At 49.4% G+C, this 27363-nt stretch overlaps 4 protein-coding genes and 1 non-coding gene across 9 annotated transcripts in view; 2 read left to right on the top strand and 3 right to left on the bottom strand.

Annotated features, from left to right (window-relative positions):
* RAB26 (RAB26, member RAS oncogene family) overlaps positions 1 to 5742 on the top strand; it is an 86179-nt gene extending 80437 nt beyond the window's left edge. For all 3 annotated transcript variants that reach the window (XM_053275950.1, XM_053275951.1, XM_053275949.1), the window contains exons 6-9: positions 500 to 565; positions 843 to 899; positions 2775 to 2851; positions 3757 to 5742. In XM_053275950.1, coding sequence (XP_053131925.1) covers positions 500 to 565; positions 843 to 899; positions 2775 to 2851; positions 3757 to 3859 — 303 coding nt within the window. In that variant the 3' untranslated portion in view covers positions 3860 to 5742. The remainder of the gene's footprint in view (positions 1 to 499; positions 566 to 842; positions 900 to 2774; positions 2852 to 3756) is intronic.
* A 3603-nt stretch (positions 5743 to 9345) lies between these two features.
* LOC128336399 (endogenous retroviral envelope protein HEMO-like) lies at positions 9346 to 15745 on the bottom strand. 2 transcript variants are annotated; one of them, XM_053275947.1, is made up of 4 exons: positions 15720 to 15745; positions 14600 to 14637; positions 14259 to 14340; positions 9346 to 11747 (listed from the first exon to the last, which is right to left on the bottom strand). In XM_053275947.1, exon 4 carries the CDS (start codon positions 11466 to 11468, stop codon positions 9990 to 9992), a length of 1479 nt encoding a protein of 492 aa, XP_053131922.1. In that variant the 5' UTR covers positions 11469 to 11747; positions 14259 to 14340; positions 14600 to 14637; positions 15720 to 15745; the 3' UTR covers positions 9346 to 9989. The 2 variants fall into 2 exon arrangements, with proteins under 2 accessions (XP_053131922.1, XP_053131923.1); XM_053275948.1 differs by having other exon boundaries at positions 9346 to 11719; positions 15720 to 15737.
* Positions 11650 to 14050, bottom strand: LOC128336563 (uncharacterized). Its single transcript, XM_053276439.1, has one exon. It carries the CDS (start codon positions 13453 to 13455, stop codon positions 11650 to 11652), a length of 1806 nt encoding a protein of 601 aa, XP_053132414.1. The 5' UTR covers positions 13456 to 14050.
* On the bottom strand, positions 14453 to 14536 carry LOC128336869 (small nucleolar RNA SNORD60). The gene has a single exon (XR_008312109.1). It is a non-coding gene; the product is annotated as a small nucleolar RNA SNORD60 (small nucleolar RNA).
* Positions 15746 to 16156: 411 nt separating the features above from the next.
* The window catches only part of TRAF7 (TNF receptor associated factor 7), a 34769-nt gene continuing 23562 nt past the window's right edge, over positions 16157 to 27363 (top strand). The window contains exons 1-2 of one of the 2 annotated variants that reach the window (XM_053276010.1): positions 16157 to 16429; positions 27058 to 27175. In XM_053276010.1, the coding sequence (XP_053131985.1) occupies positions 27095 to 27175 (81 nt within the window). In that variant the 5' untranslated portion in view covers positions 16157 to 16429; positions 27058 to 27094. Of the gene's footprint in view, positions 16430 to 19116; positions 19337 to 27057; positions 27176 to 27363 lie in introns of those variants that run through there. The other variant, XM_053276011.1, reaches the window with a different exon arrangement.

The raw sequence follows: 27363 nt of genomic DNA, 5'->3' as shown, positions 1-27363 counted from the left end.
GCAGAGGGGGAAATGGAGTTTCATCCATCCATGATGAATGGGCTGCCTTTTCATCACATCTGATAGTGCCACAGATATTTCCGCAAAGGCTGGAAGAATGGGAGGCAGGCCTTGGAGAGGGGTGCCCTGGGATGGGGAAGAACCGGGGCTAAAGGAGGAACCAGGCTGAGCTGGAGGGGGCCTGATCCAGTAGGGCTGTTCTTATGGGCCCTGAGGCAGGCAGCACAGCTCTCCTTACTGCCTGGGCAGGGCGGGATGGGAGGCAGAGGGGTCCCCAGAGCTGCTGGCAACCAGAGGCAGCTGTGCTTCCTTGGGCGCCCCCACCCCAAGCTCACGAGGAGGAGCTGCTGCTGATTGGGAGGGCTTTTCCAGGGCTCTCCCTTCGCCCTCCTGTGTGTCTTTTGGTGAGCGCTCCTGCTCCAAACAGGCCTTGCTGACGCTGCTGTTGTGTTCTCTGCTCCCCCCCCCCCCACCGCCTGCCAACCTCTTTCTCTGCTAGGCTTGGCTGACAGAAATTCATGAATATGCAAAGCAAGATGTGGTCCTGATGCTGCTGGGAAACAAGGTGAGCCTCGAGCTGTGAATGGTCTCGATGTCTGAGCGTGGCACATGCCAGGCGCTTGGTGGTCATGTTGGCGGGCGCGGGGTGGTTGCTGGCGCGTGCCCAGGGCAGGGCTTGGCAGGGGAGCAGATGTCCGTCCGGCGCCCTGGAGGAACACGTGTGCCCGTAACTCCCACCTGCGCTGGTCCTCCCTTTCTGCCCCAGAGGCAGCTGCCGGCACAGCCCAGGGCCAGCCATGCTGCCGGGTGGCAACCTGTTCTTCTCTCCCTGTCACTCCTAGGTGGATTCAGCCCAGGAGCGAGTGGTGAAACGAGAAGATGGAGAGAAATTAGCCAAGGTATGGGAGCCCCCCCCCGCCCCCTAGGGTTGTGCGTACTCTTGTGTTAAAATGGACTGAGATTCAGCACCAACACAGTCCATGCCTTTTGGGAGAGAAACTGATTTCTGTGAACCGTATAAGTGAGGCGGATTAAGGACGTTTGTATATGAATCCTTACTTTGCGTGATTGATTCTGCTTCTGCCAGTCATAGAGAAGAGTGAGCTTTCACTCGGCACTGCACACCGTTCTGTCTCTGCAGGCATAAGGACTAGCACCTTGTTTGGTTTTGAAGTAGAGTGTAAGGTCCATGCAGAATTCTACCTCTTGCATATGGCATTCTGTGCCTTTCCTGCACGTACACAGAACTGCAGAATATACACAGCCTTGCCTGTACCCAAAGTATTCTAGTTGTGTTCAAGCGGGGCTTCTATTTGAACCTCTGAAGCCTTCTCAGCCTGGTATGGTCTGTTCCGACCAGCAGCAGCATTCCAAGATCTGAGAGAGAGGGGTGGTGGTGGTAATGGTGCAGCGGGGAAATGATTTGATTATCAAGCCAGAGGTTGCCAGTTCGAATCCCTGCTCTTATGTTTCCCACCTATATCAGGCAGCAGCGATATAGGAAGATGCTGAAAGGCATCATCCCATACTGCGCGGGAGGAGGTAATGGTCAACCCCTCCTGTATTCTACCAAAGACAATCACAGGGCTCTGTGGGCACCAGGAGTCGACACCGACTCGACGGCACACTTTACTTTAAACTTCTAACTAGAGATGGGTCCTTCCCTAATTAGATGAAGCTGCCTTTTCCTGAGTCAGCCCACTGAGTCATCTGAGCTCATACTACCTACTCTGACTGGCAGCAACTCTCTCCCAGTTTCCCAGCACTGCTCCTTGTGATCATTTCACTGGACGTGAAAGGGATTGAACCCGGGACTTACTTCTGCTCTGCCTCCAAGCTACGGGCCCCCCCATCTTACCTTTAATAGGCAAGTTCTCCCCCAAGTGCATTGCTGACATTTTCCAAAAGATTTCCACAACAAATCAGAGTTGCAGGGGGACCATACGGCTCCCTTCTTGAAATTCCATCTCTCCTGAAATTCAGTACACAGAAAAGCAGATATGGTGTTGAAGCCCATGCTTCCGGAGCCAAGAAAATAATGGGATGTGTTGCCATGACTGTTAATTAGTTTGGAATTAACCAGCAGACATAGATAATGGGGTTTTCTGCTCCGTTTCTATACGTGGCTATAGAACGGAACAACTTTGGTTAGCACGTCTTCCTTTTGGGCTCGCACCTGTCAGATATCTATCCTCGAGCTGTTATGTCCTTCGGTTACTGCACAGAGAGTGTCTCAGGATAAAAACAGCTCTGTTTGTCCGATGGATTTGTTTTGTTTTGAGATGTTTTGAGGGTTCTGTCTGGAACTTGTTCTACTTGCTGTGTTTGCGTCCTCTTTAGGTTTATATTAGTGTATTCCTTATTTGAATGTCGGTTGCTTTCTTGGGAAAATTCTGTACAGAAAGGTGGGGTAAATATTGACACACTAAATTAGCATCTCCAGTTCAGGAGTATTGGAGAGCAAGCCACTTTTGCCATCTTTAGTTGCAACGCTTCCTTCTGCTACTACTTCCAACAGAATCTTAGCCGTCTTGTAAAGTTCAGATTCTGACAGCAACTCCAATTCGTTGTGGTCATTTTGTGGGAAGCCTTCTCAAAGAGGCTAACTGGCTTGTCGGGGATCACCAGTAACCGGCATTCCTACACAGAACCCCTTTATTTGGCTATTCAAGTGTAGCTCGGTGACCCCAACCCAGTCATAAGGGCAGGTCTGCCTACAAAGAGAGAGTTAATGCAAGGGAAAGGTGGGTACTGAATACCATCTTGTTGTGCAGGAATATGGAGTGCCCTTTATGGAGACCAGTGCCAAGAACGGGTTGAATGTTGACTTGGCGTTCACGGCCGTTGCCAAGTAAGTGGATTCATTTTGACTTTCACTCAAAGCAGGTGGAACTATGGGCTTTGGGGTGGGACGGGCCCATCCATGAGGCAAACGGCACGCAGATGATCGTGGCGGGGGGGGAGGCAGCTACCGCCCCGTACCACGTCCACTGCCCCTCCCCCCACACTCACTGGATCCTCAGTGGTATAAACATGGCTTGATCCTCTGTTTGGTACCATTGGCCCTATCTAGCCCGTGGACTAAAAGGCACAATGGGCTGGGGACATAAATGACCACAGAATCGTAGAATGGGAAGGGGCCTTGCGTGTCTTCTGGTCCACCCCCACCCTGGTCTTATGTGGACCACTGCAGCATCATTGGAAGCTTTTGTGGACCACCATGGAAGCAAGCCATTTTAAGCTTTTTCAACATAGCCTATGGCTGATACCCCTTTTACATCAAGGGGTGTTGAAAATGCAGCTATTTCTCATCGTTTATCATGCTCATTCACAAACATATTGCAGTCATCGCAGTACATTTACCTGCAGGAGGCCTGCCAGTGGGTGGGGAAAAGAACGTAGTGAGGAGGAGACCAATGTTGATGATTATAACATTATTCTCCCCCGCCCCCCGCACACACAGAGTATTCCAGCATCTCTGACAGATTACCATCTAACCATCAGTCCAAAGGATACCTCTTTCCAAACGGCTTTGCCCTCCATTATGGCCTTTGGATTCAAGCAAAATAAGGCAGCCTTGCAGCTGAATCCACAAAAGCTACCAGCAGCATCTGTCTATGTCTGTTTGCTAACCATTTGGCGGCCTGACTGTGAAGTGATTCTTTCTTGCTTCTTGCAAGTGGAAAAATACCAGCTTGCGGGCCGCCGAGACTGGGAAGCTGGGTCTCTCAAACTCTTTTTGTGTTTTGCTTGCAGGGAGCTGAAGCACAGATCCATGAAACTGCCCAACGAGCCCAGGTTTAAGCTCCACGACTACGTCAGAAAGGAGGTGAAAGGCACAGGCTGCTGCAGATCCTAAAATGTGGGCTCTGTCCGGTGTCAGGACCAGGGCAGCGCCCCTTGGACAGAGACTTGCCACGGGCGTCCCACATGCCCTGCTGACTCCGCGTGTGCCGCCTTCTGACCTTCCCCACCTCCTGCAGAAACTGTTGTGTCTCTTTGTGTCTGTCTGTCCAGGCGAGAAGGGAGAAGCGAAGGAGAGGACGGGCCGTGGCGGCATCTTTCTAGGCAGCCAGGGGTGGCTGAGCTGGCCAGGAAAGGAAAGCATAAAAATCAGGTGGATGAGGAGTGGAAACCAGGCCACTGGGTGGGGCGGGAAACATGGAACAGAATAAGGGACCAAGCCTATGAGAGCAGTCGGCATGGCGGCCCCTGGAAGGTGTGGGAGTTGTGTGGACGTGGGTGCAACTCCCATGCTGTCCAGGGGCACTTGTAGAAGGAAGGCGCCATCCTCGTTGCTCTGGGCTGCTCTTGTCGGCAGCAGCAACTGCCTTGGACCCGGAGCTCCCCGTTATCGTCACCCCTTTGATCCCTGATCCCCGCCCGCAGTCTTGGCTCAGCTCCACGACTGTTCTGTACCAGACCCTCCCACCCCTCTCCCACTTTAAAGACCCCCCCCTTTAAAAATTGGGGGCAGAGGGAGACGGGCTTGCCCACCAGCTTAGCTGATGCTTGTGATGGATGCCATGCCGATGGGTTGTCTGTGGACATCAAGTCGAACTCCAAAAAGGGAGGGGGGGCGTTGCTGTCCTCCCCTCTCTCTGCCCCTTGGTTCGGCTGGTTCATTTCAGAGTCTTAACTGCTGTGTGTTGGGTGGCAGGTTGGCTTAGCACTTAACAGTTTTTTGCTGCTGTTTATTTGAAATACTCCTCCTTCTCATGCCGTTTGTCTCCTTTGGTTTTATAAGCATTTCTTTGGGTTTCTTCTGTGGTGGTTCTTGGTGGGGGGGGGCTCTTTTCCAGCACCTTGTTTGCCTCATGGGAGTAAATGGCAGTGGACTGAAGCCAAAAGATGGACTCAGGGACTCTCTTGAGGTTTGTGTCCTGCTCCTTGCCCCCTCCGCTGCTGGGGAGGCACAGCTTTTGCATCTCTCCTGGCCCACTGCAGCCGAGGAAACAGTGGGAGACTCACTGAGGAGTGTCGCCATCTGCAGCTCCCTCCCTGGGCTCAGCTGGAGTGTGCTGGTGGATTCTAGACTCTACGGGCCAGAAGCGCATAAGCTCACAGCGCAGCCAGAGTAAGCCACAGTCCTGTGCCCTCCGGCCGGCCCCTGCTGCTGCTCAGAATCGAGAATGTACCTGTGTTTTGCACACAAAGTGCTATCTATAGACCTGCTACTTACTGGGCTTTCTTCCTTTGTGCAAATTCCCTGTCCCCCTTTCGGTGTGGCTGGCACTTTGATTTGAAACGCTGTTCTTTTACTAAGGCTCTTCTTCCTTGAATTTTCTCTCTGTTCCCTACGTTTCCAAAGGACAAGCTGTCAATCTGAGCAAGGACATCTTGGACAAAAGCCAGCGTGCATGTCATGTGTCCACAGCCCTCTTTAGCTTCAACTGTCACTTGTACCGTACACCTGTCCGCCAGGGGAAAGCAGTCATGTGCAGTGTGTGTAGTATGTCAGTTGGACTGAGGTCTTTGTATTTTACTTTAGGAAGGCCACTAGGCCTGCTGGCCCCCTGCTCTTGCCCCTGGCATTGGCAGCTTGGCTTCTGCAACCCCCGTTTTGCAAGAGAAGCAGACTCCAGCTGGGGGTCTGTCCTCTACCTGGGCTTTGACTGCCAGCTCACAACAGAGGCCTGTCCAGCTCCTGAACTACTTCACAGTGTTACATGTACTCCCTCTCCCCAAATGCTGGCTGTTTATAGTTTTCTGTTCCTCTTAAATAAACGATTTTTTAAATGATGCTTGCCTGCCTTGTGGGTGCTAAACATATTCAACTAAACAAAACAGCCACATACGTCCCTCTTCTTCTGTGGATACCATCAACCATTTTTCCATGTCAAAGTATTTCAGAAACCCCCCCACTTCTAAATATGTATTGGTTCATGAAGTAGCCCAGTTCTCAAAAATTGGGTCCCCAGAGGATGGGAGGTGAACGAATCTTTATTTTGATCACAGACCAGAGAAAGAAAGAAAAACGAGCCCCCTCCCTGCCTTCCATGGAACCTGTGGAAAGTCAGCAGGCCAAGGCTGATTACCTTCCACATGCTGACTGAATGGGTGAAAGGTGAGGTTTTTTTACCTACATAATATGGATTTCCTAACAGGCAGTTCTTTGGGTGTGCAAAGATGTTGGTTTTCAGGGCCTTAAAAAAACCCCAAGAGATCCACATGCTAGGGAATTATGTCAGTTTAGAAGTATTCCAGCAAATTAATTTCTAAGCAAAGCAGACAACAAATGTGTTTATTGGCTTAAACCTGATAAAAGTGGTTTAAAAAAAGCAAACACTTTAGTAAAGGAGCATGCAGTGCTGTGGGATTTTTGTAATGAGAGCAAACCACCTTCACAGTTTTCTTCAAAATACCTCCAAGAATAAGAAAACACATGTTGCCAGTCTGAGAATATGCTCTGACCGTCATGCTGATCTGTGAAATTTGTTAATGAATAATTAAGCAGTAGATGAACATTTGGCATAAATGACTTTTACTACAAGTTTCACAGTGGTGGGTTTTTTTGACAAAAATGTATTACCTTACACCTAATAAATATTACAACATATAAAAATATTCATAATAAAATGTTGGGGGTTTTTGCACTTTGGTGCACCACATTATTATGTGTATTAATTTGCTTCTTCCTAGAGATCTGCATTGTCTTCCTCTAGTGCAGGCCTGCTCAACTTTGGCCCCCCAGCTGTTTTTGGAAGACAACTCCCATAATCCATTTTTGGAAGGGCGGCATAGCAATCAAATAAATAAATAAATAAATAAATAAAATTCCCAGGAATTATCGGAGTTCTAGGCCAACATCTGCAGGACGGCTGAAGTTGAGCAGCCCTGTTCTAAGCTCCCGGTCCTCTGGATCTTCATGTTGTCACAAGCATCCTCTTTGTCCTGGGACAGAAACAAAGACACTGTAGTCTGAGCTAAACTCATGGCATGAGTTTGACTTCAGTCTTTTTTTTCTGTGGATAGGCTTGTGTTTGGTCCCTTGAGAACTCAACAGAAGAAGCTATACAATTCACTTGGAACGTTCTCATCTGTAACTTCTAAGTGAACCAGAATACCCTCATCTCTCTGCTTTGGCAATAAGTTTTCGTAGAATCTTAGCAGCATCATAGAGTATTTTCATGTCATCATTTCCATCAGTGTTGCTCTCTTCTGCTAACTGAATTGTAGTATCTTTTGAAATTTTGATAGAAACACGTTCTGATTCATTCACTCATTTTGGTTTATGGAATTCTACACTTGGTATATCGCGCTGTATAAGTTGCTTTATTTCTTTGCTGCGGGGATGGCTGTCCACTTTGCCATAAGGATTCCTGTGTATACCTCTTGAAGATTAGCCATGGGGACTATATTTCCATCCAACAATGTGTGATGAAGGAATTCAATTTCAGCTGCCACTTCATTTGCCTTGCTTGGTTTTTGTTGGTTGAGTGATGAGCGATTGACATTTGTTATGTGTTGCCCAGCACCGTTTGTGGTATTTAATGTCAACAGCATGTGCTTCTTGAGGATCAATGGATGTACAAAGTTTGACAAGCAGTTTCTCATTCCCACTTCTTTCAACTGCATCTTTAAGTGACTGACCAGCATTTTCTGTAGCAACTAAGTGCAAGGGGTTCTTGTAACCCAGCCCAGTCTCACAAAAGAAGCACAATTCCCTCTTGTAAGGTGATGATTGAGTGAAGGTACTGCTTGACAGTATTGGGTCTTCCTCAGGATTTGATCTTATCTTTTTTTCATATCGTTCTTTGGCACGTTTGAGCATTTTGGTATGAACAGTCTCTTGATAACATTTTCTATGCCACGAACATCCTATTGCTTGAAGATCTTGCCATGTGACATCTGAGGCGCCTACTAATCTCAGGAAAACTTTTGTCTCCACACTGAGCATGCTCCCAGATAAAGCTCAGTAATTTTTCATAGGATATAGCAACAGGCTTCTCTACCAAGGCCTTTGTCACTCTGACAGATGATACAAAGTGAGTAGTTATTTTCGTATCTTGCTACTTTAGCTCCATGAACTTCAGGGTGGGAAACACCTTCCATTGCTAATCAATGAACAACAGTCTCAACAATATTTAAGTGGCTCTGAAAATCTGAAACACAAAAAAAACACAAACTGAAAACTATACTAAAACTTATGCACGTCAAACAGCCTCAAAACCTTAACTAGGGACATGTCATGATCAGCTAGCTGGGTTTCCACAACACGCAACCCAGCCCCCAAACCTCTGATGTTGAATTCTATTTTTATGTTAACAGGAGTTCAATCACTGCCTGTGGTTAATTACCTTGTCTGTTGGTTTAACAGACATGAGTATTGCTTTTCCATTATAAAATACCTAAAAAATTAACTTTGTATTTTAAGGAGATTATAAAGAACAGAGCAGATTCTCAAACTGCCAACATGTTTTGTTTCTTGTTTTTAGAGGTATTCTGAAGATAATTACGTAAGTGGTTTGCTTTCATCACAAAAAACCCATGGGTTTCCAAATCATTGTATATGCTCCCGCACTATTTGTTACTTACTTTGCTTAGAAATGATGGATCTCCTAGTCAATTTCAGTCAATATACTTCTGGCTATTGGAAAGCCTTGTTTATACAGCATGTAAAATGAACACCTTTTAAGTAAAGGTAAAATTGCGCCGTTGAGTCAGTGTCAACTTAGCTGAACCCAAGGACCAACTGTGCAAAGCAGTGCTCTAGTGGCAGGAGTGGATTCATCCTTGAGCAACCATGTGCTCTGCACATAAGCTATGGGTGTGTGTGCTCCACACCACTGCTAGTTGCCTCCCATTTTACCGTATCACACTGAGTCAACAATACAAACAGCAGCAGACACAATTCAGCCAAAGAAACTATTTCAAGTTTTGCTGCTGTTCAGCAAAGCAGATTCTAGCCCAGAGTTTGCAGTGTGCCTCCTATCATAGGAAGCTGCCATATACTGAGTCAGACCATTGGTCCACCTAGCTCAGTACACAGACAGGCAGCAGCTTCTACAAGGATGCAGGTAGGAGTCTCTCTCAGCAGTCCTATCTTGGAGATGCTGCCAGGGAGGGAACTTTGAACCTTCTGCTCTTCCCAGAGTAGCCCCTGAGGGGAGTATCTTCCAGTGCTCACACATCAAGTCTCCCATTCAAATGCAACCAGGGTGGACCCTGCTTAGCTAAGGGGACATGTCATGCTTGCTGCCACCAGACCAGCTCTATCCTTGCTTGGGGGAAGGCAAGCAGCATCTCCTGGCGTTAAGAGGCCAAAGGCATGAATACAGCTCTTGTGTCTTTGTTACCTGGGGAAGTGTTTCCCAGACCCATAAACCAGGCGACAAGGATAGCTGAAGGAAGCAAATTCACCTTTATTAACCAAACCAGCGCTGGTGGCGCCCCTCTGTGCCTCACGGCCTGATCAGAGAGTCGCGCGCAGCTGCCTTTGTTTCAAGTTTTTATACTTTGGCATAGTTACATGGTTGGGCGTCAACTGGGGACCAATCACATTGTTACACATCGTATACATTCTTGCATATGCATGCAGTTTCGATTTTACAGAATGAAGACTGAGACAATTAACAGAAAGCACTTCCTCATTCCTTGAGAACAAAGCAGCTACAATACAACAAGATTAGGGGGGGAAAGGCACTTCTCAGCTCACATCTCCCCCCTTAGGAGCCATTTATGGCTCCTCCTGCTGAGGTAAGTTTGTATACAATGCCATTATGTGAGGTGCGGCTTCCTTTCTAACTATTGCCGAGATAGTAGATTGTAAAGCTCTAGATGGGCACGGTATCAGACAGGGTAACAGAAGCAAAATCATTACTACTACAAGAAAAATAACAAATAATGACTTCAACCAAGACATGTCAGGCAGCCATCCTGTGAGCCAATCCCACAATTCCCAATCAGACCTAGGCCTCCCGATATTGTGGAAGATTTGGATTGACTCCTTTAGTTTAGCTGCATCTATTTTCTATTTTTAGATGCACCTATTGATCTATTTTCCCTTGGTTATTCACATAGTAACAACACTTTTCACCAATCAGTGAACAAGCACCTCCTTGCTGAGCAGCCAAACTATCAAGTGCTTTCCGGTTTTGTACTACCACTTTTGACAATGAATCCACCTCCTCCTGTAACTCCATCAAGTTCCCCAAAGTATCATCAAATGTTTGCTCCATTTCCTTGGAGATGTTTTTTACGGCTTGCTCCAATTCATACACTCCCAAACCTGGCAGAAGCACTCGCCAAGTCTGATGGAACCAGGTATTCCGAACTACAAGGGGATTACTGGCGTCCCTGTGGACGCGATGCAAAAAGCTACCCAGATTCAGAGTTTCAGATGCATTTAGCGTTTGGCGTAGTTCTACCTTGGGAGCAAGATAGGCTGGGGCACACCTACCACTCCATCCTGGTGGCAATGCCTTATAGGCTGCCTTCCCACAAAGCCAATACATCCCAGGTTCATTCAAGAACATGGTCAGGAAATTCCCTGAGCCCCATCTTTGGGCCCTTATCTTCTTCTCTCCTGTGTTCAGTGCTGTTTTACATTCTATGTCAAGGTGGAAATCTCCAGACTTATTAGCTCCACCTCCATACCATGCATGGGTTATGCGTGGGTCCCTGTGGTACGCACATGCTATGCTGCGCCAAATTTGCCAGAATGGGGATTCCCACGTATAGGTCCCACCATCACAGGTCATATGATTCTCCTTTGTTTTATTGATCAGAATGCCCATCCTGTCATGCACATATAGGGTATGACCCCATAATGACTCTGATTCCTCAAACCAAGCCCCTTCAGTGAAATTGAACAATGTGATAAATGTGTGCCTCATACTGCCTCCATGTAAAAGGGGGTAGTTCCCTTCACCCGGGCCGTTGCCATCACACTCCTCCTGCTTCGGGCCGTGATCATCAGCTAATGGTGTAAATTCTCCAGTTGACATATCAAAGAGCCAAGTATGTGCGCAGTGGGCAATCGGGATTTCTCCCAAAAGCCGACCCGTGCCTTTATCATTCTGTATGCATATGGGATGTTGGCCTATAAAAGATTCTATTTCATATTCGGGCACCCCTTTTGAATACCAGTTCCTTTCCCATTCCCTCTCGTATCGGGAGACTTGGTGATTATTTTCCCTCCTGTTTGGCCTCCAAGCCAGATCAGTATGACTGACCCATGTAGGGCCCCAACCGATTTTAGGCTTCTGTCTCCACCATGTGAGGGGAATGGGTCCTCCCACTAATGCAATCTTCTCCTCAGAATGTGCATCTCCATGGGTGCATATCCAGCAGTCTTTGAGCTCTGCGGCCCTTATAATAGCCTGAAGCCCTGGAACCTTTGGGTGAGACATGCAGCATGTGAGTCTTATTTCCAGGATCAGGAAGGTTATTATGAGCCGATTCCAATCCATTTGCCCCGATATTCTCATTTTTGGTTTGCTATACTTATGGCCAAAAATTCTCATGAAATATAACCATCTGGGTAATTACATAATCATTTCCCCCCCTTTTCGCGGCGGTCCGTACGTAAAGTGGCCGCCTCCGGTGGGCTCACAGTAGGGACATCTTGAGTTGTACCCTGGACCCGTGCGAAGACGTGCACCCGTTACCGGTGGGGTGTAGCAAGGGGTAGACTCAGGGTATGCGTCAAATCTTCAGCTTTGTTTCCCCAATCCTCTGTGTAGTCCACGTAACCGGTGCTTCAGCCCTTTTAACCCTGGTGTGATGAACCCACGCCTTTATTCCTGCACATTTCAAAGCAGTTGGTGTGACTAACAGAATCTGATATGGACCTCCCCACCTAGGCCTCAAAGGTTCCACCTTCCATTTCTTTACCCATACCCATTCTCCTACTTCGTAGGAGTGTACAGGATCTACAATGGGAATGGGAATATTCTTCTGTAGGGAGCCCCAGACATCATGTAATACCTTGGCCCACTGTGCTGTTGACGGGGGGTGATCCCCAGTTCCCATGCGGAGAATGGGTGATGCCCTCCCATACATGGCCTCAAATGGGGTTAGCTTCTCTTTCCCTCTTGGGGTGTTTCTTATTTTGTATAGCACGTATGGCAGGAGAGCTACCCAATTCATTTGTGTGAGTTCTATTAATTTTGCCAGATGATCTTTGATTGTCCTGTTCATTCTTTCCACCTTCGCTGAACTCTGGGGGTTCCAGGCTGAATGGAGTTTCCATTGTATTCCCAAAGCTCTGGAAACGTCCTGTACGGCTTTGCTGACGAATGCCCCTCCATTATCTGAGTTGATTTGTGTAGGCAGTCCGTGGTTGGGTAGATGGTCATTGAGTAGATATTTGACCATTGCTTGGGCACTTTCTGCTTTACACGGTTTCGCCTCTACCCAGCCAGTCAGAGTGCATACTATGACCAGAAGGTATTTATAAGGTCCTTGCCGGACCATTTCTGTAAAGTCTACTTGTATGATGTCCATGGATCCTACCCCCATCGCTACTTGCCCTGCCTGCCCTTGGGGCCGGGTATTGGGGTTAACTTTGGCACACTCAATGCATTTCCTGGCAATCTGGCGGGTGTAGGCAGATAAATTTGGTGCATAGTACTTTTTCCGAATAAGTTCATACATTGCTTCAGCTCCCATGTGTGTCCCCTCATGTAAGCCCTCCACCAATTTTGGAACGTGTTCCTTGGGGACTAATGTTTTCCCCCCTTTGAGTAACCACTTCCCATCTTGCTTCTTGGCCCCCATTGCTTCGGCCAGCTTTACATCCTCCATTCCATATTCCCTATCCTCTTCTGTAGCTGCTAGGTCCGGAATGAGTGATACCATAATCATTTCAGCTGAACGGGCCGCTTGCTTTGCCACTGCATCTGCTCTCTGGTTTCCTCTTTCAACCTCACCCCCTCCTTTCTGGTGTCCTTTGCAATGCATAAAAGCCAATTTCTTAGGTTTCTGTATTGCATCCATAAATTTTTGGATTTGGTGTTGGTACTTCACTGGATTCCCCTTTGAGTCCAACATGCCTCGCTCGTGGTGCAACGCTGCATAGGCATGTGCCATATTATGTACATATTTGGAATCTGAGTATAGATTCAGGGTCTGCCCCTCTGCCATCTCACAAGCTCTGGTTACTGCTATTAATTCTGCCAATTCGGCTGATGTTTCCGTGGGCAATGGTTGTGCCTCAATAGTGTCCACTAGGCTCACTACTGCGTATCCTGCCTTTCTTATCCCTTCCTCCACAAAGGAAGATCCGTCCGTGAACCACTGTAGATCTGCATTTTTCAATGGTATGGTCTGTAGGTCAGGTCTGGCTGCCCAAGTTTGTTGTAACAGTGTCTGACAGTTGTGGGTTCCCCTCCTCTCAGTATGAGCATCCGGTAAGTACGAGGCGGGGTTTAAGCTGGTGGCCACTTGTAATTCAACTTCTGGGTCTTCTAACAATGCCAACTGGTACCTCATTAATCTGGATCCTGTCATCCATTTGATGAGCCAGGCCAGGCAGCTATCCCAGCTGCAATGGGCATGCTCCAGCAGGGAGCTGTTTGTGGCCAAAGTGCCATTAATACAGCCCCAACAGGAATGGTCACATACAACTCTTTGCCAGTGGCCACCATCACTCTGTGGACTGAGGCACAATGCAGGCTAAGCTGTGCAGAGCGGTTGGCTCTGGCAAAAAAGGAGGGGCGAGATCGAACAGGGAGGGATGGGGCACTGCCCTTTTGGACCTTTCCAGCACTTTATTGGCACATTCCATACATTACCAGGACACAGTGCCAGTTGGCTGCCAATGGTGTGGGTTGAAATGACTTGCCCTCGCCATGGTTCTTTGGGTCCTTGCCAGTTTGGATCCTAAGCCCATTAACAGCCATTTTGGAAAATGGCAGCTACTGTGAAACAAGAGTCGGTTTTGTTGGCTGTGTTGGAGGCTGGAGCAAGCCAGCACAGAACTGGCCACAGTTGTGCCTCTCTCTCCACTCACCCCATCATGGCTGCCTCTTCTCAGCTCAATTTAAAGATGGGGTGAGACTAGAGAGGCAACCACGGCAGGGAAAAGAGAGAGGCACAGCTACATCAGGTTCTGCACCTGCCCGCCCACCCACCCACCCACCCCCGCCTCATCTAGTTAGGAAGTGTTAACAGATTTATAACTTTTAACATGGCAGCCACAGGTACAAGTTTGAACAGCATGGCATTTGATACAAGTGTTGTGCTTCTGCTCCAGGGTGGGTTCTCACCTTAATGGTTACTTAGCTCTCCTAAAGTAGTCTAGAGTAACCTACCATCTCACTTTGTCCAATTCAGTAAGACAGTCAGGCAGTTTGATTCTGACGAAAGTTGTCATCTCTTGTTCCCACAAGCCTCCTGAAGGGGGGAAAACAGCATTAAGTGCTAGTCACATATTTTGTTTTCTAATCAGACAGAAACAAAGGACTTAAGAGTGTCCTGTTAACAGCCGCCCTTGAAGCAGACTCCCAAGCCTCAGCTCATGTCCATAATCAAGAACTGCAACCAGTTTTCATACGAGGTGTCAGAAATTTAAAAGAGCTCATCATTGGCTGGTATTGGGAGCTATGCGCAAATCACCCCACCCTTGTTTTCTGAAATCACATCTTAGGCTCACCTCTACAAAACTGAGTCATCTGGTAACAGCAAATGCATCTAGACAGAAAGAGAGAGAAAACTGTCAATACTTTAACAAAACATTAAGCCAGGCAGCAAAGGTGCACCTCAAGTAGTTGGCTAGCTAGTTCAAATCAGGCACCTACAAACCCACTTGCTAGTTCACTAGTGGTGTTCCAAGACATCTGACAAGCAGGACACCGCAGCAGCAGCACCACCACATTGAAATTCCATTGCCATTTTTGAGAAGGAAAAAAACAGCAGGAATCCTTTCTAAGCAGCAGGAAAGGCTCCCAGTTTCAAACCATCTCCATATCCAAGGTATTTAAGATAGTGCCTCCTTTGTCATGAACAACTCCCGCCTATTAAAATCATCTGGGGGGTCCGGTTATGGCTACCCACCAGCTCGTTTGGTGGCTACTCCAAAAACTGGACCTTTTCTGTGGCTGCCCCAGGGCTCTGGAATGCAGTCCCTGTCAAACCAGAGATGTTCTCCATCTCCGCCTGTTTTCAAAAAGACCCTTAAGACATACTTGTTTTCCCAGGCTATTAAATATTTTTAGAGAATGTATTCTAAGTAATGAAGTAATTGAATCGGTTTTAACTTTATACACCACCTAGGTACGGACATGTCAGGCAGTATATAAATATGAAAAATAAATATCCCAGTGCAAATGACAGAAAACCTGCCTCTCAAGCCCAAAGCTGTAGATCCCTGGTTCAAATGCATGTGAACGCCAATCAACCTGTATACACCACCCGCTCCTTGCAATGCTCGCTGAACAAGCCCAAACTGCTATTTGTAGAACCCTGCAGAGTCTTATAAGTTAATTGCACGTTGAGTTCCGTCTGTTCAGTAGACAGAATCAAGATTTATGCCTTGGGTCGAAACTAACAAAATGAACCCAGACGTTTGCTCTGAGCCGCCTGAAATAAGGATGGGGTGAATATTATTAATACTATTAATCCAATACGAATACACGTCTGCTTAAACGTGGCTTTAAGAGACCCTTTAAGCTCTACCATAATCGGAAGGAGAATATAACAAAGCAAGCAAACAACCATGAAACACGAGAGCCCCCAGCCGGCCAAGAGTTTGAGAAAAGACACCCCAGACTAACCTATCGGAAGAGCAGCGCGAAAAAGAACGTCACGCGGCACGCTCCCCTCTTTTATATCCTCTCCGCGGTTCCCTATTGGCCGGCATTTGACCACGGCAGCAGCCAATCGCCTTCTCGCGCATCTCCTGCGTTTGAACCAATCTCCTCTCGCAACCCTTAGACTTCCCTGCGATTGGCCGGTATGCCCCCGCCGCGCCACACTTCCTCTTGGCCTCACACCCTCCTCCTCCTCGAGGGCCTTGATTGGCCGAGCCGGTGCCACCCCCCAGGCGCGACCAATGGGCGCCGACCTGCGGCCGCGCAGCTCTCTGAGTGACACCCGCCGCGGCTAGAGCGGCCTCGGAGGCGGAAGCCGAGCCAAGGCGATCGGAAGTCCCCCCCGTCACCAGGAGGGGGGAGGGAGAGCGGCCCTGTGGGAGCTGTAGTCCCCCTGCCGTCCCAGGGAATGAGACTGCCGAGAGACGAGAACTACAAGTCCCGGCGTTCCGCGCGCGGGCGCGCACGCAGCGCCGCTTCCGGCCCGGCTAGGCCAGGCCCGGCGGCTGGGTGGCTGTACGAGGAGAGGACAGACGCGACGGGGGCGCTGGGGACGGTGGCAGAGCCGGCGCTCGGGGAGGGGGGAGCCGCCATGGGCCGGGGAGCCGCCCGCGGGCCTGCGCCGCCATTGCCGCCGCCTCCTTCCCCCTTTCCCTCTCCGCCGCTGCCCACAGGTGAGGGGGGCTGGGCTGGGGAGGGAGGAGGGGCTTGGGGGAGGGGAAAACAGCCCCCCCCAACAGGAGCAGAACCGATTCCTATCCTTAATTTTAAATTACTAGTTCTTAATCCTCATCACAGGGAGGGGGAGGCTGTTGTCTTCTCGTGGGGGGGGGGTGCAGGCAGGGAAATGCCCCCCCCCGTGCTGCTCCGTGCAGGCCAGGCTAGAGGCCTTCTCGACCAGGGGCGGCTGCCCTCTGCGGAGCAGAGATGGAGGGTGGGGGGGGGCCCAGAGCTGGTGGGGCTGCAGCCCTGTGGAGGGGTTGGGGAGGTCTGGGGGCGGCAGGCTGAAAGCCCCGGCTGGTTCAGTCCCTGGCGGCAGCATCAAGGCGGGGACTGGGAGAGAGACTCCTGCCTGGAACCTGGGAGAGCCGCTGCTGCCAGTCAGGGTAGGCAAGCCGGAGCTAGAGGGACCCAGGGTCTGACTCGGTAGAAGGCAGCTTCCGATATACCCCCTAGGGCTCCTTATGGAGGTGGGGCCATGGCTCAGTGGGGGGGGGAGAGCCCCTGCTTTGCACGCAGAAGGCCCCAGCTTCAGGCCCCAGCAGCAGCTCCAGGTAGGGCTGGGAAACACTTCTGCCTGAAACCTTGGGGAGCTGCTGCCAGTCAGAGTAGACTTGGGAGAAGACAGCTTCCTCTGTTCCTCACCCACTAGGCTGACACTGTGCATCTGACCATAAAGAATGAACAGCCACTTGGAAATTCCGTGCATTCCGGTGGCCTTTTGGAATGGCGTCATTTTAGGATGTCCTGATGCTACTCTGCTGTAGGACTTACATGCTGATGGTCGCAGGTTCTCTCCCTGGCAGCATCTTCAGAGTGAGCTGGGAGAGACCCCTGCCTGAAACCCTGGTGCGCTGCTGCCAGTCTGTGTAGACAGTACTGAGCTAGATGGATCAATGGCCTGACTTCATATAAGGCAGCTTCCTAGGCTCCTAAAGTTGCAGACCAAATCTCCCTGATATTTTAATGTCTCCCAGAGAGACCAGCCACCTAATGGCTCAGCGGGGAAATGCTTGACTAACAAGCAGAATGCTGCTGGTTTGAATCCCTGCTGGTACTATTTCAGGCAGCAGCACTATAGGAAGATGCAGAAATGCCTCATTTCATACTGCGCAGGAGGAGGCAATGGTCAACCCCTCCTGTATTCTACCAAAGACACTCACAGGGCTCTGTGGGCGCCAGGAGTCAATGTCGACTTGACAGCACACTTTACCTTTACCTTACCGGAGATAGTGTGTTAATAAACTTACAGAGAAAATGCTAAACAAGTGAGTTAAACTAAAGACCTTTCTTCACTTGGCCAAGGGAGGGCCAGTTGTTCAGTAGTAGAGCAAATGCTTTGGTTGCAGAAGGTCCCAGGTTCGATACCCAGTAGCAGCTCAGGGCCCAGGGCTGGGAAAGGCTCCTTTGCCTGAAAGAGCTGCTGCCAAGCAGAGAGACAACAGTGAGTTATATAGATAAGTGATCTGACTCAGTTGAAGGTGGCTTCTTCTGAAGACATGCTGGGAATGATGCTTTTGCAAAGTGTTCAGTGCGCTTCATGTACCTTATCTCGTGAACCCTTGCAGCAGCCCTGTATGGCTGGCTTCAGATCACAGACAGGGAGCTAATGGCTTACCTAAACTTATCTAGTGAGTTTGTGGCTGAAGCAGCATTTGAAACTAGGTACTTCCAGTTCACAGCTCTAGCCAGCTGACTGTCCTCTCAGCCCTGGCTGCAACATGAGCACAAGAAATGTATTTTATATATATATATATATATATATATATATATATATATATATATAACAGTAAGGGTTACTGAGATGGTGTATGCAGAGTGCTCTGATGTTCCTCAGTGAGGAAGGAACATCTAAGTCCTAAACATTACAATTAAGAACATTTCTTGCCTGTTCTGCTAATGGCTATTATGAAAAGAGGCAAAAATCAAGCATGTGCCATATTTTATTGGACATTGCCTTGTCTTTTTTTTTTTTATAACCAGCACATTGAAAATGCTGTTTAAATAACAAATTGTAATAAGAAAATGTTTTTAAGAGTGAATAAGTTCATGGGTTCTGTCTGATGAACTTTTCTGCGTAACTTGAAAGTTTGTGTACATTTACCACTGGAGCTTGGGAAATATTTCAGATTCTGAAGAAGATACTTCAGCTGTGTAAGGGCCCAAGCAACCGGTCTCCCTACTGTGGCCTAGTTTCCTTCTCTGCCCCCCCCCAAACATGATTGTGTGTTGAAGGGCAGGAGGAGAGCCTGCCCTGGCTTGATGGATTTTCTCAGGATGGTATTAGGTGGCCATTCCGCTTCACACTGTTCTTTTTAATGGGGTTTTGGGGTTGTGTTTGGGGACAAATGCTCTTTGCATACAAGCAGAGAGATGCTGTTTCTCTCTTAAGTTGCGAAGCCGTGTGGCCTCTTCAGTCCGCTGCTTAGAATCCGCCAACCTGTCCAGGCCTTGTGGCGCTCCGTAAGGAGCCTCTTCGGTGAGTTGGCTGCATCCTGTGCTGAGAATCTCAGAGATGGAGAGCTGAGTGAGGATTGGTGGAGCTGGAGGGGGATTTCCCAGGCACATTTGCATATCGCCTACTGCTCTGCATGCCTTTCTGTTTACATCACCCGAGAGTCATCTAAGCAGAGGCTCAAGAGACATTTTGAAAGAGCTGGACGGGTCTGCCTGAGCTCGGCAGTCTCCTCTTTGGGGTTTTTGCTGTGTTTTCTGCGTGATCAGGCTCTTAGTCACTGCCGGAGGTGAAAGTCTTCCTCTGCTGGACTGCGGACAAGCTCGTGCTGGGGAAGTACATGGCAGTGTGTGAGTCCGTCAGCAGGTCACTGCCCTGGATTTAGGGAGGAAAAAATCCTGCCCAGGTGAGAACGAAGAGGTCGATCTGGAATCAGTTATGCCAGCTGAATCTCTGCTCAGGCTTAGATGAATTATGGATAGAGGGCTTGGAAAAAAGATCTAGATGTTATTTTTAAACGTAGATGCTTCTGTTCAGCCTCAGAGATTCTTAAGGTGGCATAAATGTTGAACCTTTTGCTTTCATGTCATCTCTGCAGAGGAGCAAAACAATGGCCCCCTCCCAGGTCTCCTTGTTTTGACTGGGGTCAGCCATTTCTTGCTCCTCCTTCCTACACGGGTTTATTTGAAAAGAGTAGTCAGGTATTCAGCCACGCTGCTGGCTCCTGTATCTTACCCCATGCTTGCTGAGGGCTAAGCGAGCATGTTGTCGTGGTCTGTTAACCAGCTGCCTTGTTCTACTTGTTCAGAGGAAGCTGCACTTCCCTGCCAGGGGCTGTTGTGTCATGTTGTGGCTCTGCTTAACTTTCCTATCATGGTTGGTGTTTTCTGCCTGGAAGTCTCAGAAGTTATGGACTTTGTGTTTTTAGGTGTTTCCGGTGCCTGACACCCAGACTGGTTGAATGTGGCTGTTTTTCTCCAGAGCTGAGATCGGGCAGCCCTTGCAGCTCTTGTTCTTGCTCTCAGGCTGGCTGAAGCCAAGTTTAGGCAGCTTGTATGGCACTTGCTTTTGCTTAAACATAAAGTTCAAGCAGTCCGTAGGAGACACCTACTGTTTTCTGGCTCCTCTGCTTTTTTGCATAACAAAAAGTATGGCTGTAATTTCCTGGTGGACTGTGAAGTGGAATCTGTGTGATAAGGTGCAGTGTGTTCTGCGTTGTGGAGCTACAGTAAACATCCAGATGGCTACATAAATAAATTAGGACTCTTTGCAGGTGTGTGTGTGTGTGTGCTTTGCTGTGTAGTCCTTGTGCCCCCCCCCCCAAAAAACCCAACCTGTTTTATTGACTCCAGCGTAGCATTTGGTTCAGTGTGAGGGAATGCTGCTAGCAGAAAAATAGGAATTCCTCTCCACTTCTCGTGCTCTCATGGAAGCACTTCCTACTTGTTCATGGGACTCTTCGGATCCCAGACTACTTTTGTAAAAATGGAGTCCTTGAACTGAGTAGCAGGAATAATTCCTGAAGAGTTTTCCTAGAATCTAGAAGCTAACCACTGCAGAAAATGCAGCCCACTCTAGGGCTGAGCATAGCGCCCATTGAACAGCTACTTACATCCAAGGACTGGGGACTGGACCGAAGTCAGCTCTGCATGTTTCCTGACAATTGTGCTTATTATGGGTACTTGGATGCTACACCAATGTTTTCTGAGCAAACCTTTAAAGTGTGGACAACAGATGGGTGCCCTTAAGCACATGGGGGGGATCTCTGGGCTGCGACTCTGATGCTTGATATTGGCTGAGGTCTCCTGTGCCATTCACAAGTGATGCGTTTGCTTCAGTCAGCACCAACATAACCAACCCAGCAAACGTGACTGCCCTGTCAAGTTGGAACCACTGTGCCCACAATGGACAATAGGTGCTAGCATTAGTATGAATATATAACCAGAACCTCCTTATCCAGCAACTTGTTTCCACCACTGTCCAGCCAGATGCTCCAAGAAATCTCAAGTAGGACATGAAGATCAAAATACTAAGAGGCAGCTCCCTGTTTTCATCCCTGTGCTAAGCTCTGCAAGTGTTCCACTTTCTACACATCTGAAATCTTCCAGATGCCCAGGTGACCCTGCCTGGGATCTTTCCAGCCTTGTAACCCTGTGTGTGGATATCTGTTTAGAAAGTAGCAGCCGAGAGCGGATTTCACTCCTGAGGGTCCTGAGGTGACTTATTATGGATTAGTTATTTGCAGGCATGGTGGTTAAAGGGCTGGATTATTTCCCATCCTTCTCAGTCCTTATAAGTTCTTTTAACAAGGATTAGGTGCCTCCTAGCGCAGATCTGGAAAAATCCCCTGTGCCTGGTCCTTGTGAGCACCTAGAAACTTGAAATATGCATTTAGTTCAATGACTGTGCAAGGGGAAAAATTTTTATATTAAAAATAATTGTATGTATGCCATGTCCTGCTTAAACAAAAGTGGCCTTTCCTGCAATGCCACCCATAAGCTTACGTAAGAACGAGTGATGCCGAATACCAAGCAAGCAGGTGGCAATTATTTGGCACTGACATGGAGAACAAGGTGTGCCTGCGAGGCAAGAGAGTCGCCTTGCAAATAAGCACACAACACGTACTAGCCCACAAACACTAGCCTGTCGGCCTAAACCTCTCTCTGTCAGGGGGAGAGAAGCAGAGACTGACAACGTTTTTTGTTCAGCTTTCTGGCCTGGAGACGACGTTTGTTTTCTGTAGGCATCCAGGGAAATGGTGGCTTACAAGCCTCCATCGCGTTTCGGTTGGACTCTGGACTCTGAGGCAGAGAGGGAGATCTGCTCTCTCTGAGCTGCCTTTGGCAATTTGCTGTGGCTGGAGGAATCTCCCCCTTGTTGTGGCTCACCTGGATGTCAAAGGAAGCAGCTTTGTGGCAGCCCTCAGCCCTGCTGTCTCAGCCAAAGTGCAGAAGTCAAAGACAATAACACAGGAAAGGAAGAGTCAGCCTTGCAGGCTTCTTTTATTTCACCAGCAGCAACTCTGAGGAGTTCCCCTATGTTGCTGCACAGGGGGTAAGCCGCCAGCTCCTGATTGCTGTCAGGGCTTGTGAACGCTTCAATTGGGCGTGGTTGGGAAGAGGATGGGGGCCTAGATGGACCCTCCGTGGGGTGATCCAGCAAGGCCCTTAGGCTCTTAAACCTAGTCCTAAGTGAAAGCAAGGGCAGCTGCAGTGTTGATTCCATCTGTAGTGGCTGGAGGACCTCCCGCTCTGTTCTCCATCTGGATGTCATCAGTCAAGTGATTGAGCAGCGAAAGCTTGCTTGCTTGCACTCCTTCCTCCTTGTTCAAGTTTCTTTATTGGCGAGAACAAGGAAGTAACTTCTCAGAAAAACAGGCAGGCAGTCCTGAGCTGGGGGGGTGGGGGGAGGCAGATCCCTTTCCCGAGCAGCCTCCCAGGCATCTGGAGCCAGTCAGGCCTGCACAGCTGGCCCAGTTGCTGCTCCTGCCTCTTCAAGGTGGGACCTCATGTTCTTCTCCACTGGCTGCGGGTCCAGGCGACTTGAGCTGTTAATGCTTTGCAAAAACCGAGACAGTTTTTGCTGAGACAGACACTGTTAGTGCAGGCAGACTTCTGTAGGGCTGTGAGGGAGACCCCCGGCTGCTGTAGCTTTCTTCAGTCTAGGGGTGAGTAACGTTTTCATTGGCAGGGTGTTCCTGCAAGAATCTCTGGGAAGGAGAGTTTGCCTAGGGCCAGGTTTTTCAAACAGAATAAATGGCTCAGTTACTTCCTAAACTTACTAGGCATTCCACCAGGGAGCTTCATTAGGTAGACCTACAAAGCTCCTACATATTTCCCCCCCATCCCTGCAGTTCCTGGAACCCCCACTTCATTCTCGGCCTGAAGAACCTGGATTCACAGCAGTCAGAAACCTACAACTTCACTGCTTTCATTCACTGGGCCTACTGAGGTTGCAGCTAACACCTTCTGAAGAACCTCTGAGATATTACTTCTTGAGCTGCAGGCTTGCAAAACTCTCCTTGTCCAGTTTGCTTCTTTCCTACACTTACATGCTGCCTTTCTGCCATGCTGGGCCTTCTCTAGGCCTGCCCCCCCCCCCGGATAAAGCACCTTCTAATCTGTGAAAGATCATCCCCTCTTGGATTGCTGGTCCCAGGCCATGAATAATCCAAGGATGCTAATCCCAAGCAAATCTCTCTTGTTAGGGAACCCTCCTTTGTGGCTTCAAAGAAAGTGTGTGTGTGTGCGCTTTGGACTGGGGACATTGTAAACCCCATCTCTGGCTCCTCACTTCTGGATAGGATGCAGGATGTGGTGACAGCCAATAGCCTGCTTGGCTTTTAGGATTTAGATAAATCCATGGAGGACAGGTCTGTCAGTGGCTACTAGTCTGTGGGCTACAGGCCACCTCCAGCCTCACAAGCAAGATGCCTCTCAATCCCAGTTGCAGGGGAGCAGCAGCAGCAGGAGAGAGGGCAGCATGCCCTCCCCTCTTGCCTGTGGGTGCCCCAGAGGCATCTGGTGGGCCACCTTGGGAAACAGGATGTTGGGCTAGATGGGCCTCCTTGGGCCTGATCCCACAGGGCTCTTCTTACATTGTCTTGTCCTTATGCTTGAGAAATGAGCAAGGAGGTGCACTTGTCAGCGCTCCCAGGCCTGGGAGACACATCTGCCACTCACACGGTTTGTGTTTGCTTCAGGAGGCACTAATGCAGCCACAGAAAACGTGATGGCCCACTGCCAGTGGACACAGAGGTCCCCTTTGTCCTCTGGGAGGGTCCTGTAATTTCATTTATGGAACACATACAGTACTTTGCATGCAGAAGGTCCTGGGATCAGGCCATGGCAACATAGAGGGATTCCCAGAGGTTGTTGGCTACAATTCCCAGCGTCCCCAAGCAAATGCCATTGCAGCTGGGGATGCTGGGAGTTGTAGTCAGCAACCTCTGGGAATCCCTGTTAGAGGGAACACTGCTCCAGATTAGGGCTGGGAAAAACCTCCTCTTGGTCTGCAACCCTGGAATGCTGCTGCCAGTCAGTGCAGACCAGTGTTTCTCAACCACCGGTCCGTGAGGAGTTGAGTGCCGGTCCGTGCTGGTCCATGAGGAATTAATCCCCCCCCCCCAATTTCGAGCTGGTGGGGGCCACCGCTGCTGGGAGCTCTCCGGAGCTCATTTCTAGGCAGGCAGCCCTCCCTGCTGGGATAACGTTCATTTTGAAGCCGGGGTGGCCATCTTCTGTCTTCTTGGGGCCCATGCTGAAGTGTGCAAAGCACCCACTTCTTAGAAGCTGGATGCATTTTTCTTGTGATTGTGACTCAGAAAACCTTTTCCCATGGCTTGGCTAAAGTTCGGGAAGGCTGTCAGATGCCAGACAAGACCGGTGGCTGATGGATCCAGCCCACAGGCCACCAGTTGGACTCCAGCGTCTTATGTGTTCTTGAACCTGCAAGGCTGGAAGAAGTGGTTCCCGCACCCTTTGCTCCTCTTTGTATCCGTTCTTTTTCCTCCCCCTGCTTTTTTCCTCCCCCTTTTTTTCTGTCTGCACTCACTCCACTTAGCAAATCTGGAGGGATCTGGCATTTGAGTGAGTCCAGTTCACTGCTTCCAAGGAAACCCGGAAGTTACGTCCCTCTGGGGTTTTAGGAAGGCCATATCGGGTTTCTTGTTCCCTCCACTGAAGCCTGTTTCAAATGCTTACTGCTGTGAAGAGTTTGTTTATCCTGAGATTTTGCAAGGAACACTGAGGCTCCTTGGCTTGTCTCGTCTCGGCAGCATCTTGTGATCTAGTTGCCGGTGTCTGGATTGGACTGCACTCGGTGATGCACTGTCCTCCCCCCCTCAGTTTGAAAGCAGGCTGTGGCTCACTGGTAAAGCCCCTCTTGATTGCTGAAGTTCCCCAGTTCAATCCCTGGCAGCATCTTCAGGTAGGAAAGACCCTTCCCTCTTGGAAACCTTGGAGAGCTGCAGGTCAGAGCAGAGCATACTGACCAAGGGTCTGACGCTGTACAAGGCAGCTTCCTATGTTTCTCCCCAAAAACATTTCCTACACATGGAAAAAAAGTGTGTGTTGGGATAGAGGACAGGCTGGTATTCTTTTCTCTGGCATCTGATTTCCTGTGTAGACGGAGTTTGTGGTGGAGCATTCAGATGTCACCACCTCAGTGTGGACTGGGCGTTAGAGGCCAAGTAGTCAGAAGCCAACTTGAATGCACTTTTTCTCTGCCTCCATACGCCCTGTGTTTAGGGCGACCGGAGGCCATCTGAAGCAACGGACTGGAATAAGGCAAGGGGTGCAGTGGAGGCTGGTGGTGGAGGGGGGTGGAAATCTCACAGGGTTGTCGTGAGGATAAAATTGGGATCAGGGGAGAAGCTGAGCTCTTTGGTGGAGCAGTGGGACTTCAGCGTAAGAAGTCAGTAAACAGACACGCGTGGCTGCCCCCATCATGACTCATTTGGGGTGTGTGTGTGAACTGGCTTGTGAGGACAGGTTGGGGACAGACGGTTTCTTTAACAGCTCTGGCATGAGAAAACATCCTTCTGTAGAGAAGCAGCTCAAGGCCAGCGCTGAGACCCTCCTCTGTGGACTTCTTGGGACCCTTTTTGAAACCATCTAAGGCACTGGTTGTGGCCTCATCTCATGGCCAGCAAATTTCACAGTTGGATGCCTTTAGGTCCTGAGAAGCAGTGCCTGAATCCTCCTGTGAGTTGGCTTCATGAGAGCCTCATTGCCAGCCATCTGGTTGAAAGACACCTTCACTTTGTCTTCCTGAAATTCCAGCTTGAAAGAAGGAAACTTCTGCACGTCCACACAAAGATTTCTTGTGGTGTCAGGCTCAAACCGTGGGGCGGGGGGGGGCAGGGGTGGAGAGAACCAACCCTCTTAAATTTCTCCCATTCCCTCCCCTACTTTGGTTACATTTCTGGCCGCTTTGTGAATTTGAGCCCAATAAGACCAATTTTAAAAGCTGGACAGGAGAGAGAGAGGATCTGGGGGCAGCTGACACTCTTGCCAGAACGACCTGTTAGTTTCCTCCCTTGCAGTTTTGACGGCTCCTCCGTGCTTTGGCTTGACATTTCTGAGCGGAACGTGTCAAGCAGCGACCAGGCACTTTAGCAGCCCCGTTGATTGATTCAAGGCTTGCTCCTGGCCTCTTCCCACATGTGGCTCAGGTCACGTGGACGAGAAGTCTTTTTACAACAGAAGGCGAAATGTGCTGGGTGGGCCGCCTCCTCCTCCTCGGAGGGGCCGGCCCACACTTCCCTTCCCAGCTGGCAAGCCAAGAGAGAGCCGAGCAACTTGGCCATGCTGGTGCACATATGGGCGGAGGAGGCCCTGGGCCTATCTCGCTCAGCACCGTCGACTCCGAAGCCTCAGGCAGAGGGAGGCCATTCCCAGACCTCCTCTCCTGAAGTCCTTGCTGCTGGGGAAATGGACCTGCAATGGTGTGCACTCCACCACTGAGCAGCAGCCTCTCGGAATAAAGCCAGGGGTCCATTTAGCCCAGTCTTGCTGCCTGAACTCCCGTTGAACTGGAGATGCTAGGGGGTTGGAACTGGGGCCTTCGGCATGCAAAACTTGTACTCGAGCACAGAGCAATAGGCCTGTCCCAAACTTTGCAAAAGAGGAGACAGGCTGAAGTCTGCACTGAGGCAAGAATGCCCAGCGCCTAGCCTCAGGAGAAGGGAGATCTAGTTGCCTTGAAATGTGTTTTCCGTGGTAACCGTTTTGTCTTTGCACCCCATCAGATTATGAGGGGGGTTTCAGGGGGGACAGGTGGGTGGGGGAGGGAGTGTGGCAGTCGCACCCACAAGTGTGGACTCCCAGGGAGACCTTCCAAGCCACAACTCGGTGAGGACTGAAGCAGAGGCTGGCCATTTCCGTCTTGTTTCAGCAGGCTTTTAATGTGTGGCTTAATGAACTTTCCACTGGCTGATGCAACTGTTGATTTTAGTTGCTTTATGTTTGTGTCTTAAAAGGGTGTGTTTATTGCGTCGTTTTACATATTTGCCTCTTTAAAAAGTGACTTGTCTGTCTCATTGAGCACAACTTGTGGTGGTAAAACAACAGAGACATTTCCTGACTCTTGCGCCATTGACTGCATTCTTTGTTTTTCTCTTAACAGTGGCAGCTTTTCTGATAGACAAATGTGGGGCTAGATTATGAGCTCCAACAAGAACACCCGCTGCAATCGTTTCCCCAGCGGTACAGCAAACGGTGCTTCTTCAGAAAACACTAACGGGGTAAGAAAATGTGAGGAAATTTGAGAACCGTGCATTTAAAGTCTGCCTTTGGCTGCCTTCTACCAAGTCAGACCCTTGGTCCGTATAGCTCAGTATGGTCTCTGCACAGACTGGCAGCGGCCTCTCCAAGGCTGCAGGCGGGAGTCTCTCTCAGCCCTATTTCGGAAATTCCCATGCGGGAACCTCGA

This window comes from Hemicordylus capensis, chromosome 13 (genome assembly GCF_027244095.1).
Source record: "Hemicordylus capensis ecotype Gifberg chromosome 13, rHemCap1.1.pri, whole genome shotgun sequence".
Classification (NCBI taxonomy): domain Eukaryota; kingdom Metazoa; phylum Chordata; class Lepidosauria; order Squamata; family Cordylidae; genus Hemicordylus; species Hemicordylus capensis.
This window is presented reverse-complemented; position numbering and strand designations above follow the sequence as displayed.